Source organism: Exophiala spinifera (assembly GCF_000836115.1).
Source record: "Exophiala spinifera strain CBS 89968 unplaced genomic scaffold supercont1.3, whole genome shotgun sequence".
Lineage (NCBI taxonomy): Eukaryota > Fungi > Ascomycota > Eurotiomycetes > Chaetothyriales > Herpotrichiellaceae > Exophiala > Exophiala spinifera.
The window spans coordinates 3116123-3133657 of record NW_015622515.1 but is presented as its reverse complement, the minus strand read 5'-3'; the positions used below and the strand labels follow the sequence as shown (position 1 = coordinate 3133657).

The following is a 17535-nucleotide window of genomic DNA, read 5'->3' as shown; positions in this document are numbered from 1 at the left end:
CAACGCTTGACTTTCTATAGCCTGGTTCTGGATAAGGTGTGTGTTAGAAGGATGAGGGCTCAAATAATTTTGAGTGTATGTAGAGGTGAAGCCGCAATTGAAAAGGCCTGTGCAGTAGGAAGGGAACAAGTGTACTCACATCGAAGTGTACCGTCATCGAGGTTCACTGCTTAGTCCTCTTCGGCTCAGCCGTCGAAGTTCAGCACAGTGGCGAGATTAACTACCAAGGAATCGGAAACAGGTACAGCGACGAAGTGATGAGTCTTACACGGCCAGTCTAGGAACACAATAATTGGCCGGACCTCGCCAAGAGCCTGAATGTCTAATCTAAGGTAACTACGGAGTAACTTAGGCAGTTATTAACTTATTACCCCCTACTCCTCCTCCGGACCGCCCTACTTATTGATACAATCAATATTGATACCCCCCGCTCGCGTGAGCCGATCGAGCGACGGCCCGTGCCTCGTCCACCGTTCTGTCCTTGAATAGTTCGGTTTGGGAGCTGTTTCTCCTCTACGGTCAAAGACAGCTACCTTCCAGAGCAGAATACTTCCAACCAACGGCGCTCTAAATCCAACGACGACTCACTGGTGCGGACGGAATTGTTTCACTGCAACCAAAATTGACACTGCGTCTGCAACTCAAGGCATATGTATCGGCGCCGATATCAAATGATCCCCCTATCTGCAAGGGTAGGAGAGGACGCAGTTCGCAGTCCATCCACGATCGACACCGACACGAAATCAATGGCCGCCCGGTTGGACGAAATCTGGTCAAGTCTCCTCCAAGCTGCTAAGCATTGCCCATCATGTCAGACTCGAACGGCATAAGGCTGCTGCTCACAACTCTCATCTCCCCGCCGAGCCTCGTACTCGAAATGAAATGCTAAAACCCTCAGCGAACACGAGTACAGCTGAGAGCTGGACAAGCCCAATGGCGCCCATGGCCAAGACTGTGCTTATCCTGCTCCGGTTACCAACCCGCGCCAACAGGATCGATCCCGCCAAACCACCACCAATTGCTCTCGAGAACGAAGGACTGGTGACATCCTCACACGTAGCAAGGCGATGTCTAGGTAGGAGAGTTCGCCTGCTGCCTGCTTCTCCGTCAACCTGATAATACTGCACCGGCCTTCTGGGAATTTATCTCCCAAAGAGATGAGCAACTTTCCCATCCTGATCATTCGGTGTACTTCTTGCTTCCTTTCTGAAACAATACTCGGGCTTACAGGCCAGATATGGCGCTCGTGATGGTCATGGTGGTGATGATGATATGGCTTATTAGCCTTCTCGAGGGAGTCAATGGCGCTTGTGTCACTGCTGGGCGGTTAGTTTCTACCCCTACTTCCACAGAGACACCACAGCTTCACGTCCGCCAGCGGCCGCCCTGGCTTTCTACCGGCATTGACAGTAGCACATGTTCATCTCTCCCTTCTCTCTCTCATCAGGTCATGGTTAACATCAATCTCTGACGCAGATGATGGATACGGTGACGAATCTACGGCCTCGCCATTTCCTGAGGATACCAGCCTGTGTACGCTTTAGCTCTCTCCCCCGACCATCTCGTCCATCTCGCTAACAACTCCAACCCAGACTCGTACTCCGATTACTATGATGACCCGACGACCCTATTCACCTCTTACTACTCCATGAGTAGTATCCAATACTCTACTCCACAGCCAGCCACATACACGTAGTCGTATAACCCTCCTTGGTGGCAGGATCCCGTTGAAACGGTGGCTCAGGGATCTGCCTGGGATGCTATAAAGATAGGGTACAAAGTCTCGATTTTCGTGGCTGGTGGAGTCGTCACGCTGTGCGCAATAGTAGGATTGGCCGTTTGCGGAAAGAGGTGCTGTCGTTCTCGTCCGCGTACTTAGGTCCATCCACCTAAGTCCGCTTAACAGCTTCAATCTTTCTCCTAGCATTTTCGTACTCCATGTATTCAAACTACCATTAGCCACGGTTGGTGTAATGCCACGGTCTGGACATCAATTTCTTCGTCTCCTTCGCTCGAAGAAGTGGTGAAACGGGCCCGAGCCGACATGGCTCGGGTACGGCGAGGATAGTAGAGGATGTTGAACGGTAGGTTTGAAGAATCGCCATCAAGCCAGACTGCTACGGTAAGATTACACATATGAGACTCCGCAAAGACGTAGCAAGCGAGTCGGACTGCACAGGAGAATGAAAGGTTGAGTTGAGAGGTAGAGAGTGTGGTACAAGAGATTCAGGATGACCATTTCAAGTCCCATACTATATCCAGTCGGAAATCGATTTCTGATCATCTTCAGAACAGTCTAGTCTCTTACGCGCCGAGCTTTGGCAAAGCCGGCGAACGTCGACGAAAAAGACACAGCCCAAGCACGGTACGCGAACAAAGCTTAAGATTGCTTCGACCCCCTGGACCGGACGCCAAGTAACGGGCGTTGTTATGATGATTCCATTGGTCTCGCTGTCGCCCAAACCCTTGATATGCATGATGCCGACCAGGGATCAGTCACTTCCGCTGCCTCTTCAACCTGGTTATCTCGGTCGGTCGCGAGACTCTCCTTTCCCCCTTGCACAAGCGAGGTCCTACAGCCTGTGTAAGTATGAGGCTGTCCAGCAGCTGCGACCTCGCTCTTCCTCTTATCATCCCTTCTCTTCGCAACCCTTTGTGATGCTACTATCATGTCCCTTTCGCTCACAGACACTTGATCATGGAATATCATGCAGCTCCCGGCGAGGACCGTGTGTCGTTGCCTAATGTCAAACATCTCCCCACGGTATCTACTACTGAACTTGAATCGCCGTCCTCGCCTCATACTACGAATTCCATCCCCGCCTTGACCTACGTATATGACCCATTGCCAGAACAAGGCTGGATTCGTCTTCTCGTTTTACATCCGGGCACTGGCCCGCTATCATGCCGTCTGGAAAAGTGCAAACTCGAACAGGTGGCATCAACATTCGAGGCCCTTTCGTATGTGTGGGGGCTGCAACATGATGGCATAAACATCGAATGCGAGGGGCGCCAGCTATCGATCGGACCCAACCTTGCAGCTGCTCTACACCGTCTGCGCGATAGCACGGAGCCGAGATTGCTCTGGGTCGATGCTGCGTGTATCAACCAACGTGACAAAGATGAGAAATCTCATCAAGTCCGTCAGATGGGCAACTTGTACGAAAGCGCCAAAAGAGTGCTGATCTGGGTAGGAGAGGATACAAGAAATGAAGCAGGCGAATGTTTCGCCGTTGTGCAGGACACAGTGAAAATCCTTGCAGACATTGCATCCAAACATGGTGGCATTGAGAAAATCCCTACTGTCACTCAGAACTCGGGAATCATCGACCCAAGGCCGGAAATATGGGCCGCGGTCCACCGTCTCGTCTATTTGGAGTGGTTTGAGCGTGTTTGGGTACTTCAGGAGGTGGGGCTTGCCGGATCTGCGTTATTGATTTATGGCGAGGCTTCTATGAACTGGAGTTATCTTGTAGAGTTGATGTTGATGATGGCTTTGCGTGCTGACATTGGAAGACTTGTTGGCAATGTGAGGCATGGCTTGTTCTGGGACGTGTTCGACGACATATGGCGGACATACGAGAATCCCGTCTCATGGAGGAATGAGCTTCCCTTGACCAGATCCATGAATCAATCAGCTACATTGCGAAGATTCATTGACATTCTGAATGACGGGCGGCAATACAAGGCTACCAATCCACGAGACCGTGTCTATGCATTTCTCGCTCATCCTAGCGTCAGCGGTCACGATCAAAAGGGGGCACTGTCAGCCGACTACAATAAATCAGTGGACGAAGTATACCACGACGCTGCAAGACACATCTTGCTCAACGATCCTTGCCCCTGGACTCTGCTCTCATGTGTCGATCACATCATTGATTCACCGTCACTCAAGGGTGAACGGCCTTCTTGGATCCCTCGCTGGGATGAAAATTGGCGCGTATACTGGTTCGGATATCCCACCATGTACTACAGAGCAGGTGGTGATTCATCGAAGGAATTCAAAGCAACAGCTTCACCATCTCTGGGAATTCTGGAGCTGTCGGGATTGCTTCTCGATGACATTGTTTGGTGCTCGGACATCCTTCAGAGCGAAGACCTGTTACCTCCGGGACAAATCAAGAACAGGCCTTTTCAGCTGATATGGGGAGAGCTCGAGAAATTGAGACACGAGGACAGGACTTCGCCATACGGTAAAACCAGCGAAGAGCGCGAACTTGCTTACAGCCTCACTGTCGTCGCAGGCCGTAACACAGACGATGACGACGCCGAGTTAGACTTGGCTCTTCACCAATCCATCTATCAACGTTATAAGGAAGCGATCTTGTCGGGAGATGCTCAGGATACAGTAGATTCAGAAACCAGCAACGAGATGAACAGAGATGTCGTCACGTACATTACCAATCAGCGACGAGCTCTTCATAACAGGCGATTTTACTTGACCTCGAAAGGATATTACGGGATTTGTCATATGGCGGTCGAGGCGGGTGATGTGTGTTGCGTTTTTGAGGGTGCTAATGTGCCATTTGTCTTAAGGAGAGTGGTACATGTCGACAGCAACGAGGTGAAGACTGAAGGACAATCCTCGTCGGTCTCGAATCGGTACATGCTGATTGGAGAATCGTATATCCACGGGATCATGCATGGTGAGGCCTCAGGAATGGCCGAAAATGGAGACCTCTATTTTCAAGAGGTTGTCCTGGTATGAAGTCAGCTCTTGCTTGTTGAACATTCAGAGTCCAATCGTCTCATTTTTGTTTTAGGTCTCATAAGGATAAGGTTAGGGATAAAGTTAGTTAAAAGCTTGGCCCGAGCTTGGAGGGTTTTAGGTAAACAGATGACGTCGAGCCTGAGCGCTCCTCTCGACTCATCCTCGGTCAATGCTTTTACCTCCTGCATACCTTTACCCGCTTCAAGCTTCATGCAACTGGATGATCACATCTGCTGACGTGGCTAATCGAGATCGCTAGTCATCAAATTTCTACTTGTCCATACTCGTGTACCTTGCATAATTCACATCATCGACCAACTATATTTTGTGCCTGCCAACGACGACTTTCCTCCTCTTCCCTGCCGTCGTCTGCTGTCCACGCTGCTGAAACGAAAACACAAGGTTCGGGGTTGCGGTTCCAAGCTACAAACATCGAACTTGGTCTCGACCATCTCCATCTATCTTTATTTTCTTCCTTTTCATATCAGGGTTTTTGCAAGACGGTGATTGTCTCGTCACACTGATTGACTGCTCAGCCACACACGCGCCCCTGTACACCACGGTGCAGTACAGAATACAACTACACCAGACAGCGCAACACTCCCACACCTAACCCGTCCTATCTTTCCTAGGTAGGTAGGTATCTCGTTGACATATCTCTCGTTGAGTGTTCCGTACGAAGCTAGCATCTGTCACATCACATCTCCACAATGTGTCGATGGTTCGCATACATCTCTCCGTCCGAGGAATGTCTCCTGGAAGACGTCCTGATCACTCCGCCGCACGGCCTGGCAAAGCAAGTGCACGAGCACTACCTGCCCAAACTCTTCTCGCACACGCCGGGCGAGGAGACGACGGGCCAAGAGATCACGCTGCGCAACCGGCTCTTCAACGTCGACGGGTTCGGCATGGCATGGTACACTTGTGCGCGGTCCGACTTTGAAAAACCAACCACCACCACCACGGGAACCACAGGAATCACAGCTCACCCACGACCGGCCGTGTACAAGAACTCGCAGCCGCCGACCAACGACGCCAACTTCCACAGCATCTGCGCCAACACGGCGACGACGGCGCTGTTCGCGCACATCCGCGCCGCGACGGGCGCGTCGTCGGTGGCCACCATCAACAACCACCCGTTCACCTTCGGCCGGCACACGGTCATGCACAACGGCCTCATCTCCGACTTTGCAGACGTGCGTCGCGCCATGCTCCCCCTGATCGCGAAGGCAGAGTACGAGAACGTCCGGGGCACCACGGACTCGGAGCACCTTGCCGCGCTCTACATGACGAATTTGACCAGACCTAGATCCGCCACCACCGCCGCCGCCGCCGCCGCCGCGGCGACCCCGACGAGCACATCCTCGTCAAAATCAAAATCAAAATCAAAATCAAGTCCAAGTTCAGATTTGGCGACGGCATGGTCCCAGACGTACCCGCCTTCCGAGATGCTCAGCGCCCTGGTCGACGCGTTCAAATCCGTCATCGCACTTCAACAGGAGACGCTGGGCGCCGAGAACGTCAAGGCCTGCTCGCTCAACGTGTGCTGCACCGACGGCGAGCAACTCGTCGCCGTGCGCCTGCGCAACCACCCCACCGAGCAGCCGCCCAGCCTGTACTACTCGACCACGGCCGGCGTCACGCTCAACAGGAAGTACCCGGGTTCGGCCGCGGGCGCACACGAGCAAAACAACACCGACACCGACACCGACACCGACACCGACACCGACGCGACCAAGAAGGCGCCCGCCGAGCACGGGAGGCACGTCATCGTCGCGAGCGAGCCCACCACCTACAAGCCGGGCGAGTGGACGCTGATCGAGAAGAACCACGCCCTGCTCGTCGACGCGCGGGGGAACGTGACCGTCGAACCCGTCCACTTGCCTCTGGACTTGATGGCACAGGCGGCCACGGGGAAGAGTTTCTAAATGTGACTTTCACCTGGAGAGCAGGAGAGCCGCACACACACACTCACGCACTCTCACACACAAACAGGGAGACAGAGAGAGAGAGGTACATAAAAATACACAAATCTTCCGTAGCTCGGCAAAGTAAAAAACATCGATCTAAAAATGTACTTTGAACACCGTCATGTCAGTCCCATGGTTTGATGTGCAGTAAACCCTCACATACAAGCTAGACAGTCACTATGCTTATGTTCGTTCCCTTACCTAATACGACAACCTTCCTTGCCTACCATTGCTAACATACATACAAATGAAGAACTGAATTCTAACAAAGTCTATCCCATACTCCAGGCTCCCCCTATTTCAAATCACAGTCAACAGTATCATCTCATCCTGCTTTGCACTGTTTCTCCCCCCCTCAAACCCCACGCTAATGTCCGTTCTTGAATGCTTCGATTCTTGCCGTCAAGCTCTCCTTTCCATCTTGCCGGACCACATTGCAGATCACTCCCTTCCACGAACTTTCGTCTTGTTCATTCATTAGCTTGGCAGCTTTTCTCAACACATCCCTCTCTTCCTTCAGGCTAGTCAAAACGTTCAGATGTTCGTGACCCAGACGGTCATTCCAGCTATCAGTCAGTGTCTGGATGATCGCGTCGCCTCCCCGGAAAAATTCCTGAACCTTGGACTTGACAGCATCTTCCTCTTGTCCTAAACGCAACAGCACATCCTATCGCCAGGTCAGCTATTTCTCGAGACAAGATTCCAAGGTCCAAATGTCTTACAGAAGTGATCTTCATGATACTGTCGAATAATCCACGTTGACTGCCCCTGACATCCAGAGTTCCAGGCCAAGGTCTCATGTGTTTTGGGCTCCTCCTAGGCTTCGCAGATGGAGACATGGCTTCTGTTGAGGCCGACCGTCGTAGGATCAGAGAACGATATGGTCCTGGAGATGGTCCTGGAGAGCGATCCAAGAAAGCATGATCATCATTGACCAGCGTGATGCTTCCGTCACCTGATTGACGTGCCGAATGTCGAGCTTCCTTTGCCAACTCTGGCTCATCGAAGCCCACGTCTAGGGCTGATGCATGCATGTCTAAGCGGGTGCAAAAAGACATGGGTGTACCAGGAGGAACATTTGGATCAGCTATGGTGGCTTCTTGAGTTTCTTTTGTCGAAGGCAACGTCTTCTTGACGCGGACTGGTACATTTGCCATTGGTTCTGTGGTTTCTTTTGCTACGTCTAGAATGGACGTGCTGGCTCGAGACGGTTGATGTTGAGAGGAAGGCGCAACTGCCAAATCTGAGGCAGGTGCGCGACGGATCTTGACATGAGCCTTAATCTTCGTATCGCCGGGTGGTGGCGGAGCCATGCTTGGGGGAGGAGGCTTTCTCGAACTACCACTTTCCCTCGCCAGGTCTTCCCGTGACGGCTGTGCGCCTCTTGAAAACTCACCGGTCCGCTGTGCAGTTCTGCCTCTCCAGCGATCAAGTCGTACAGATGCATCAGTTCTGTTGGGTGGTGCCCCTCGTGGTACAGAGTCTCCATCAGCACGAGCGTCCTCTACCTCTGGCCACAACGGCAAAGCCGAACCCATATCATCCACGTTTATGGTTTCCTCCGCGTGAGGGTGTTTTTCGTCAATGATAGCTGAGGTTCCAATGGAAAGTCGGTCATATTGTTGAGGACGGGCAGCTTGTCGCGGCCCGGCTCGAACATCAAGAAGCAAAGAATCTGGAGTGTTCCGCGTAGTCTGGCATACGGCGTCATGAGTGGCAGGAGAAATGGCTTTGCCGCTATCAGAAGGATCTGAGGCAACATACTCAGGAAAGTCATGCCTGGGCATATCTTCGGATGATGACGCTGAAGGCGAAGCATCTTTATCTGCGCACGAGTCGAGATCGAGACCCTCCTCATGTATCCTGTTAGCGTCTGCAGGTGTAGGAAGAGAAAAGTCACGAGAATCTGTCGTCACATTGATCTGTTTTCTCTTGGTTTTGCTGGTAGGTTTGACTTTTGCAAGGCTGTGAGGACTTGTATCGACCAGGATGCATTCAGAGGAAGATTTCACTTCGTAAGGTTGAGGAAGACCAGCAGCAGCTTTCCGGGCCTCGCTTTCGTTGACACGAGACTCCAAGACAGCATTGTCAGTGATGATCTGGTCCTGGATGTCGCCGACGTCGAGAACATCTTCGTCAACAAGAAAAGTGCTATGAGTGCTCTTATTAGGAGGATTTTGGGCTTCCGTGCCATCATCTTCGATAGCGCTTTGCTCACGTTTGCGCGCTTCAAGCCTTTTATGCTTGTCCATTGCAGCGTCGACGCGCTGTTCATAGTCCATTGTTGTGTTTTCAACTTCAGTAATCCAGCTCGCAGTATTCCCACTCGCCTTCGATTTGCTCGTATCACCTTTCGGGTCTTCATCTGTTTTCCCTTTGCCGGTAACTGCACGTCTTCCGGACTCTCCAGGTGTGATCTGATCGTGGCGCTCGGCAGCATTACTTGTTCCTCTTGCTCCCGGTGTGATTGGGGTGGCTTGATTGTTGGGTCCGTGGGGGCCGAATTGAACGATGGAAGTTCTACGCAGCTTGTTCTCGTTTACTGGCGGGATAGCGCTCTCGCTGATGAGTTGTATTGTTCGCATAGGAGCCGGCTGCAGGCTAGGTTCACTTGTGTCGATACTCTGCCTTGGGAGACTGACATGATCTTTCCGTCCTGGTGAAGAAACCATCTTCTTCAGATTGGAATCAAAATTGAGCACAGAACCTTGCAGGGCCGCGGCTCCTTGTTCCTTGCTTACCGGGTACGAGTCTTCGGCATATTCTGTGTTGTCCTCAGTGCGTCCCTTCATTGCCTCTGTCTGGGCGTCATGAGAGTCCTCCTGAGCATCTTCACTCCGGCTGTTATCAAATTCGACATATGCACGCATCTTTACCGCGCGCCTGGCTCGTGTGGAAGCCACAGTCTTAGGTTCTTCCTTATCAGGTGCCTTAGCTACCTTGTTCCGTCCTCTGCTCCTCTCACCCCCCGGCTTTTGAAGGGCAGCTACTTTGGGAGTTCCTTTCCGTCCCGTGCTACCTGTAGTCCCTGAGCTTTTACTGGACTGTTTCGAGCTCTTGATTTTGACCTTTTTCTTTGGCCGTTCCAACTCCTGATCGGCAGAGGGGAGATCGAACTCGTTGGGAATAGCTTCCGGAGGAGCTTGAATCCGAGGCAATCTGCAACCCGTAGTAGACTGTTTTAATGGTTTCTTTTTGAGTACAGGCTTTGCTGGAGCTGGGGGAGGAGATCCTCGAGTTTTGACTCCATCCCGAAAGGCCATCGGAACTGGTGTGTGTGCAGACTTGTATGAAACTTTATCGTGCTGATCTCGTGTTGCTGGCTTCAACGTGCGAGACGCCACGGGTGGTTCATCGCTTGCTCCGGGCGCCACAGAAGATATGGTACGTGTTTTCTTGACGTTGGCCTGTTCATTAGTTTCTGCTGTGTTCAGAATCGGCGAAGATCCATTCGACGGCGCTCGTCCGGGATCAGACAATTCGGAGGTTTCTACCTGCTGAGACATTCCTTTCTTATCGCTGAAAGAACCCTTCGTTCTTTGCAATAGTCCTTCAAGCTTCTTCACGTCGATTCTTGACTCCCCATCAAGCATTCTCGATCCTTGATCGTGCACAGAAGGGTCGCGGACAAAGTGCGAACCTGCGTTTTGCTCGCAAGCTGCATTACTGCCACTGTTCTTCGCGTCTGTATTCACTGAAGCATTTACCTCCACCTTTTCCAGGCTTGGCGGTGGCTTCGCTTTCTTTTGGAGACTTCGCTGCGATAAATCTTGAAGAGGAGAGGAGACTTCGAATTCCGATGGCTGTGCCTCAGTACGAAATGCTTCAAGCTTTTCGGGCTCTTCTGCAAACGCCTCAGAAGAGTCCATATGCAAGTCCACGAATGTCGCCGAAATAGATGCCCGATATCCATTCTTTTCACAAGTAGATACCGCCTCATGTATAGATGGACGACCAAGTTTCTGTCGTTCCTGGATCTTTCGCAGTAGCGAGTCTGCAGATTCGTCATCTTGGAGTACAATTGTGATGCTGTCCACAGCATTCTTGATCCCGTTCTTGATCCTGTAGCCAACGTTGTCAGGGAACTTGATTTCGACGGCATAAGAGTCCGGTTCTGAGAAAACCCTGTTCACGGAAGTACACTCCATTAACGGTACTGAAATCACCGTAGGAGCCTCAGGAGCCTCAGGCATAAGGAGCGTCATGTCGCTCGAGACACCGGCAATAAGGACAGGACAGTCTGCCGCGGCCTGAGGTGAATCTTGCGGGCATTCAAAGCGCATGACTCTGTAAAGACGTTCCTTTCTGCATTAATCAGCCTAATAATATTGAAGCCGGAATCATGGTCCCATACTGTCCAGAAAACGTACTGTTCACATAATCCATAATACGGTACAGCCAGTCCGAGTCTGCGCTTTCGGATATGGGCAATGCGTCAAGATTTCCTCCTGATCTCAAAGATTTCTTGAACACTGCGCTTTCCACGTTGTTACATAGCATTTGTCGTACAGCGTTAGCGGTCAAGACACGAAGCAAGCAGTCCTCTTCCGTTGCGATCAGAGAGGCCAATGCACGCCTAGTTGTGTTAGAACAGGACAACTTTGTTCTTGAGGGCCGATTACCATTCAGGAGCTGAAGCTACGCTCTCCCTCGCCATGGGACTCGTGCAGAGCACAACTGCAAGTAATTGGGCCATCTGGAGCAATCTTCAGTGGGTTTCTATTCTTGTGACGAAAATGTGCCTACCGTAAAACGTAGACGCTGATTTTTGTCGGCACTTGTGAGGTGACGAAGGACACAGCTCGCTATATTCTTGCAGATGATATCCTTCTGTGTTTTAACAGCCACCGGCGTAACAGACACTCCATGTGCTCGTGTCAAGGCTGCAGCAAAGGCATCCTCATTCCTGTGTTGCCGAACAACGCCCTGCAGGTGGCATTAACATTGTGCTGCGGTTGTGGAGATGGTGGATATCCCCATACCATGATAAGATGAAGGAGCTTCAGTTGCACAAGAGAATAAGGGACCTGCAGAACGATTGAAACGACGGTGCAAAGGGAGGCAGGCGCAAGACGAAGAATGTTCTTTGGACGACCATGTTCGAGTACCTTGTTTAGGTCCCGGAGAGAGAAGTTTGAATCTGTGAGGGACGTCTTTTGGAAAGGCGAGACGACCTCACTTGGAATGCTGTGAGAGATATCAACAACCGTCGTTGTACCATGCAAAGGCTGCACTCACTTCACCACCCCGTCTTGCCGAAAGCTCCGTTCGAGAAATTGTACGAGCATGGCAAAGACGCTGGACGAGGATTGGTGATCCTCACTCTCCCCCAGGGACGACATCTCTCTCCCGTTCGTCTCTGAAGGACTTTAGACAGGGCCAAACAGGATGGTGAGGTGCCGCTGGTTTGCAAGTGGAGGCTTGACGTAGAGGAAGAGAGGATCGCATCACACAACGGAAATCATCGGGCAGTCAGTGGCATGCAGACTGCACACTTGACATGGGATGGTGATGCGAAAGATATGGTGTAAATCGACAGCAAGTTGGAGGAGGTGCAGGGAAACATCTTGCGGGTCTTGGTTCTTGCCCTCCACGATCAAACTAACCGCTCAGCTACATCCACCGACCCATACTTCGGTTGATTTACAGGCTCAATCAACGGTACCTTTTCATATCTCATTTCATCCAATGCGTCGTCACCATCCTCCTCATTGTCTCCTATCGTTCGTTCGCCGTCTCCAAAGATCGGCTTGAAAAAGTTATCGTAGCTCGCCCATACGGCAGTGAACATAACTCTAAAAAATGTCGCTAGCCATTTTGGATATGTGCCATCTGGCCGGAGAAATACCGCAGCACCACTGAACATGAAGAGGAAGAACGGAGACCAGATGGCGAGGAAGATGTACGAACCCAGCTGCTGTTTTGTGGTGGTCAGATGATAAGTTCGGATCCGATGGAGAAAAGCCTGGTATTCCAGGGGCAAAGCATGTTCAGAAGCGCCGTCGGTGATGAGCTTGAGGTACCTGGAGCTGGGCTGGGCGTAGGAATGATCTGGCCTGGCTACATCTGCTGGAGCAAAGAGAGTATGTGCTTTGAAAGGCTGGCCTTGTGGCTTCCAAGGCACATCCTCTGTGGGATCACCACTTAATGCGAAGCAGTCAACCAACACATCCTTATAGCCTGAGCCACCGCCCTCTGTCGCAATGATGTTCACGAAATCCTCCTTTGTCACCTCGTAAACGACTCCAACGAGACCTTTCTTCCACTGGTCCTTGTGGTAATCTTGATTTCTCCAATCCTGACGTGCTATTTCAGCTGCAGAGGCATCTCGGAGACGGAGGTTCCCAAAGCATGGTTCAGAGTAGGGTACCCCAGGCAAGTCAAAGGACAAGGACATGCTAGGGACCACCACATTGACCTGCGACAGAGGCTTGACGTTTCTCCTGCCCTGGAACGTCTCTGCGCAAAGGTTGGAGCCATAGCCCAGGTATAAGACTGAGGTGGCATCGGGCTTGTTCAGTGCCTGGGTGGCCGACAGAGGGGATTCGAAGGGATGGTCGTTAAGAGACTGGCGTTGTCTCTCAAGCGAAGTGACCGGTATGCGTTCGTCATAGTTTGCACGTCGACCTGGCAGGATGCTGATCGAGTCGTACCATTGTCGCAAGCACGACAAAGCTGCAGCACATGTTTCGTCAGGAGCTTCCATATCATATATCTACCTGATGTGGTCAATAAGTAGATATCTTGCAAGCATGAAGGTGTGATACTGGGCTACGATTGCAATTGTTTGTATTGTTAATCAGATTGGATACAACATCCGGACCAACTTTGGGCCGAGGCGTTCTTAGTGCATTTTCACAACGTTATCGCATTGCTGGAGCAGCCAATGGTATGGTCTCTGTGTAGGACGCGATCTATCAGACTGAAAACCGCAGCGGAATGAATCATGACCATATGTATTGTATACAGAGCGAGATCGCTCGTGGCACTAGACAGTGCAAGTAAAAATGTCAATCAAGCGCTCTCAATCCATGTCATCCTATGCAGTCTCCCCACCTATAATATGGTCATCCCTATGCACTGGCCATCATCTTCTTGATCTCTGCAATCGCCTTTGCCGGGTTCAACCCCTTGGGACATGTTCTCGAACAGTTCAAAATGGTGTGACATCTGTACAAACTCATGCTGTTGTCGAGAGCTTCCTTTCGTTCCGCCGTTCTTTGATCACGCGAATCGGCGAGCCATCGGTAAGACTGCAGCAGAATAGCAGGTCCGAGATATTGGTCGCTGTTCCACCAGTACGAGGGACATGAGGTCGAGCAGCAGGCGCACAGGATGCACTCGTACAAACCATCCAACTTCTTTCTCTCTTCCCTGGACTGTCTGTTCTCCTTGCCCTGTACCGGGTTAGCTGAGTTCGGCGACATTGACTCTAACGGTCAAACTTACGTCTGGAGATTTGGTATCCCTCTGCAGATAGGGCTTGATAGACTTGTATTGCTTGTAGAATTGCGTCAAATCTGGCACAAGATCCTTCACCACATAGGTATGAGGGAGCGGATAGATCCGCGATTCCTTTGCGGTGTCTGTAGGGATTCGGCCTAGGAATGGTATCAGTTCAGCAGCTCATCCCGCTACTTGAGTTTCGAATCTCACAGAGGCAGGCCAGTGTGTTAACTCCATCAATGTTCATGGCGCAACTACCGCAAATACCCTCTCGGCAGCTTCGGCGGAAGGTAAGGGTAGGATCAACTTCGTTCTTGATTCTGATCAAAGCATCCAGCATCATAGGTCCCGTCTTATTCAGATCTAAGGTGTAGGATTGCATCCGAGGTTTGGAGGTTGGCTCGTCCGGATTCCATCGGTAGATGTGGAAGGTCTTGATCTTCGCAGCCTTGCTCGGCGCGGGCTCCTCGACCGTTGTGGTCTGCGAGGCCGGAGTAGGGGGCCGGCTCGCAGAGGTATCGTAGACGGAGCTCTCGGTAACGGTGGCATAGGATCTGGCGGCAAGGGAGGATCTGAAGACGGTCCGAGAGGGCGCGACCAGGCGCGAAGCTGTCCTGAGAGCTGCCATTGCGGACTGAATTGCCAAACTACTGGGAATAGAGACCTCAGCGAAGGGGAGTGGAGAGCGAGAAGTGATGGCGAGCACACAGGAACTGAAGACGAGCGAGAGCGACACGAAGCGGCAAACAGTTCAATGACCTCTACTCAACCTCACGGCCAATCAAGTCAGCCGCAAATAATCGTAGATGCTGCCAAGCCGAGAGGTCTTCTTCCGATCGACTTCCGAGGCCCGACTGTTTTTCGCGGGAGAGGGAGTTTTCGCTGTCCAACTCCGGACGCGGGGACGCTTTGTATAGGTAGGTATGAACAGAACATACATTGTATACAAAGTCCAAGTCTTTTGGATGTGACATTCAATAACTGCTATCCGTGAAGTAGTTTGTTGAGAAGAGTCCCATGTCCAGACAGCCACTATTTTCAGGGTCAAGTAAGTCCACTTGACCATGGTCAGAGGTGTGTTTCCGAAAGCGTTGTCTCGCTCCAAAGAGAAGTGCCAGTAGAGGGCTTGAATCTTTGTGTCTATCAATACGAAGCTTCGGACTCTGTTGTGGAGTTGTGGACAAGGCTGGGATTCAAAAGACTACTTGATCACTGAGCATGGGACTCATTCACGATATCTCCGCAGATAACCCTCGTTATGTCCTTTTGACGCTCCACAGGCCAAGTCAGCCGGTCGCATCGTCTAGGAGAGTGATCGAAAATCGATGACTGTTGCTGAAGACAACCCGACATTTACAGTATCCTGAGGGATCATCCGGACATAGTTTTCTCTATATCCGGGGGGCCACTGAGGGAGACTAGACTCATTTGCAAATAAAGGAGACCCTGTTGTGGGATTATAAGACAACAATCTATGGTTTGAACTTCTTGGAACGCTCTTGCAATAATAGTATCTTCCTTGTCCTAACAAGAGCATTTCGATTGTCATCAAGCAAGAAAGAGAGTCGAGCTGACAGCATGTCCTCTAACTCTCGGGAGTCTGTCTGGCTCATCACGGGATCCGGTTCCGGCCTGGGGCTGGCACTGACACGATATGCCCTCTCTCAAGGACACAGGGTCATAGCAACATCGCGCAACCCAAGCAAAACACCCGAACTCGTGGAGGAAGTCTCAAGCCAAGGCGGTAAATGGTTGGCTCTTGACACAACTCAGACAGTTTGTGAGATCAAGGATATCGTACGACAAGCGGAATCATTCTTCGGGCGGATCGATGTGATGGTCAACAATGCTGCATTTTGTGTATTGGGGGCAGTCGAAGATCTTCCAGATGCAGATATTGTCTTGCAGATGCAGACAAACTTTCTGGGTCCTGTCAGAATCATGCAGGCAGTTTTGCCTGGAATGAGAGAGCGGCGATCTGGAACCATCATGAATGTGTCAAGTACACAGGGCTTTGTTGCCAGTCACGCGTGTGGCGTATATGCTGCGAGCAAATTCGCGTTGGAAGCCATGTCCGAAGCTTGCAGAGCAGAGGTTGCGGCTTTTGGTATTCGAGTCCTCATCATCGAGCCTGGCGCATTCAGAACAGGCTTTGCAAATCCCAACGCTGCCAAATACATCGAACCGTCCAAACCATACGCAGGGGAACAAGTGGTCAATCAGAGACTGATCCAAGTGAGGAAATACCTTGGAACGGCCATGGGCTCCCCGGAGAAGGCAGCAAAGGTCATGTTTGAGGCAGCGACTGGACAAGGAGCGGCGGGGGAGCTCATTGAGCAGGAGAAAATACTCAGGGTCATTCTTGGACCAGACTGCTGGAAGGCAATTGACCTGAAAATCAATGAGCTGAGGAGGAGTGCCGATCTCATCCAAGAAGTTGCCGCATCGACAAATTTGTGAAGGCTCCAGCCGTCCTACTTCGCGGAGGAAATAATCAAAAGTGAGTCTCTTCCTTTTACACAGCCATAGACTTCTCGGCTTTGGCATCCAGGAAGGATATACCTCAAGGCCGCGATTAGTCATGGAACAGTACAATACAATATCAGCTTGCTCGCCAAGACCTGGTTGAAGAACTCGCTTGATTCCACAGTTCAGCCTCAGGCACCTATTCTGTGCAGATGCAATCGACGTTTAGCTTTAGCGAAAGCCCTTTGGGACTCGTTGGACCGGGCCTTCAGCTCGGTTTCGGCGCCGAAAGCTAGGGTTCAGTCCACGAATACCTACCTCGGGAGGTCGACAAGGGCATGGCCGCGTGGGTACGGCAGAAGCGCAAATGGCAAAGGGTATCTGCCTGGGGTAAGCCGGACTTCCCAAAATGATAAATGGACTGACCGCCTCAGCTATGCGGGGGCCTATGCCTATACAGGGAGAGCCCGCGAGCCTCGGAATCTGTTCGTCATGTGGCGGAAAAGAAGAGTAGAAGGGTAGAAGAGCAGAAAGCTGTCCGTGCCGTACAGACAACAACAGCCGGCAAGTAGGTACTGTACAATACATACCTAGGTAATGGAAACTAGAGCTTCTTATCTCCGGTAGACTGGAGTGGACATCTAGTCTGTTGGAGTCTCTTGAGCCTAGTGTGCCTGGTGCTGGACAATTATCCATGGGTGCCGAGTCCAGGTGAGGAAAGCACTGCGAAAGGCCTGGGACCGATTGCTAAGCTCACCTCCAGTTAAACCTTTTAGGGGCAAGTGTTGCGCACCAAGCTTCTGTGGCGCCTGGACGGTGCAGATGAACTCTCGTTGGGAGCCTCGATGGCGGTTCGCCAGGCGACAAGCAATGCCTGTTCCAGCCAATCCAAGCCCCAGCACTTCCCTTCTCCACCAGCGGGGGCGTTTGGTGACTCTCGTC

General features: G+C 51.6%; 6 protein-coding genes across 6 annotated transcripts; 3 read left to right on the top strand and 3 right to left on the bottom strand.

Moving 5' to 3' along the window:
* Positions 1-2698: 2698 nt before the first annotated feature.
* PV08_04872 (uncharacterized protein) lies at positions 2699-4708 on the top strand (the record flags this gene model as incomplete). The annotated part of the gene is made up of 1 exon (XM_016379216.1): positions 2699-4708. One exon carries the CDS (start codon positions 2699-2701, stop codon positions 4706-4708), a length of 2010 nt encoding a protein of 669 aa, XP_016237893.1.
* Positions 4709-5421: 713 nt separating this feature from the next.
* Positions 5422-6639, top strand: PV08_04871 (uncharacterized protein; the record flags this gene model as incomplete). Its single annotated transcript, XM_016379215.1, has 1 exon — positions 5422-6639. The coding sequence occupies one exon, from the start codon at positions 5422-5424 to the stop codon at positions 6637-6639; it is 1218 nt and encodes a 405-aa protein (XP_016237892.1).
* A 409-nt stretch (positions 6640-7048) lies between these two features.
* Positions 7049-12023, bottom strand: PV08_04870 (uncharacterized protein; the record flags this gene model as incomplete). The annotated part of the gene is made up of 7 exons (XM_016379214.1): positions 7049-7348; positions 7404-10986; positions 11036-11257; positions 11304-11377; positions 11428-11607; positions 11664-11868; positions 11920-12023. 7 exons carry the CDS (start codon positions 12021-12023, stop codon positions 7049-7051), a joined length of 4668 nt encoding a protein of 1555 aa, XP_016237891.1.
* Positions 12024-12277: 254 nt separating this feature from the next.
* On the bottom strand, positions 12278-13387 carry PV08_04869 (uncharacterized protein; the record flags this gene model as incomplete). The annotated part of the gene is made up of 1 exon (XM_016379213.1): positions 12278-13387. The coding sequence occupies one exon, from the start codon at positions 13385-13387 to the stop codon at positions 12278-12280; it is 1110 nt and encodes a 369-aa protein (XP_016237890.1).
* A 367-nt stretch (positions 13388-13754) lies between these two features.
* PV08_04868 (succinate dehydrogenase [ubiquinone] iron-sulfur subunit, mitochondrial) lies at positions 13755-14755 on the bottom strand (the record flags this gene model as incomplete). Its single annotated transcript, XM_016379212.1, has 3 exons — positions 13755-14078; positions 14131-14282; positions 14338-14755. The coding sequence occupies 3 exons, from the start codon at positions 14753-14755 to the stop codon at positions 13755-13757; spliced, it is 894 nt and encodes a 297-aa protein (XP_016237889.1).
* A 950-nt stretch (positions 14756-15705) lies between these two features.
* On the top strand, positions 15706-16587 carry PV08_04867 (uncharacterized protein; the record flags this gene model as incomplete). Its single annotated transcript, XM_016379211.1, has 1 exon — positions 15706-16587. One exon carries the CDS (start codon positions 15706-15708, stop codon positions 16585-16587), a length of 882 nt encoding a protein of 293 aa, XP_016237888.1.
* Between the last annotated feature and the right edge of the window lie 948 nt (positions 16588-17535).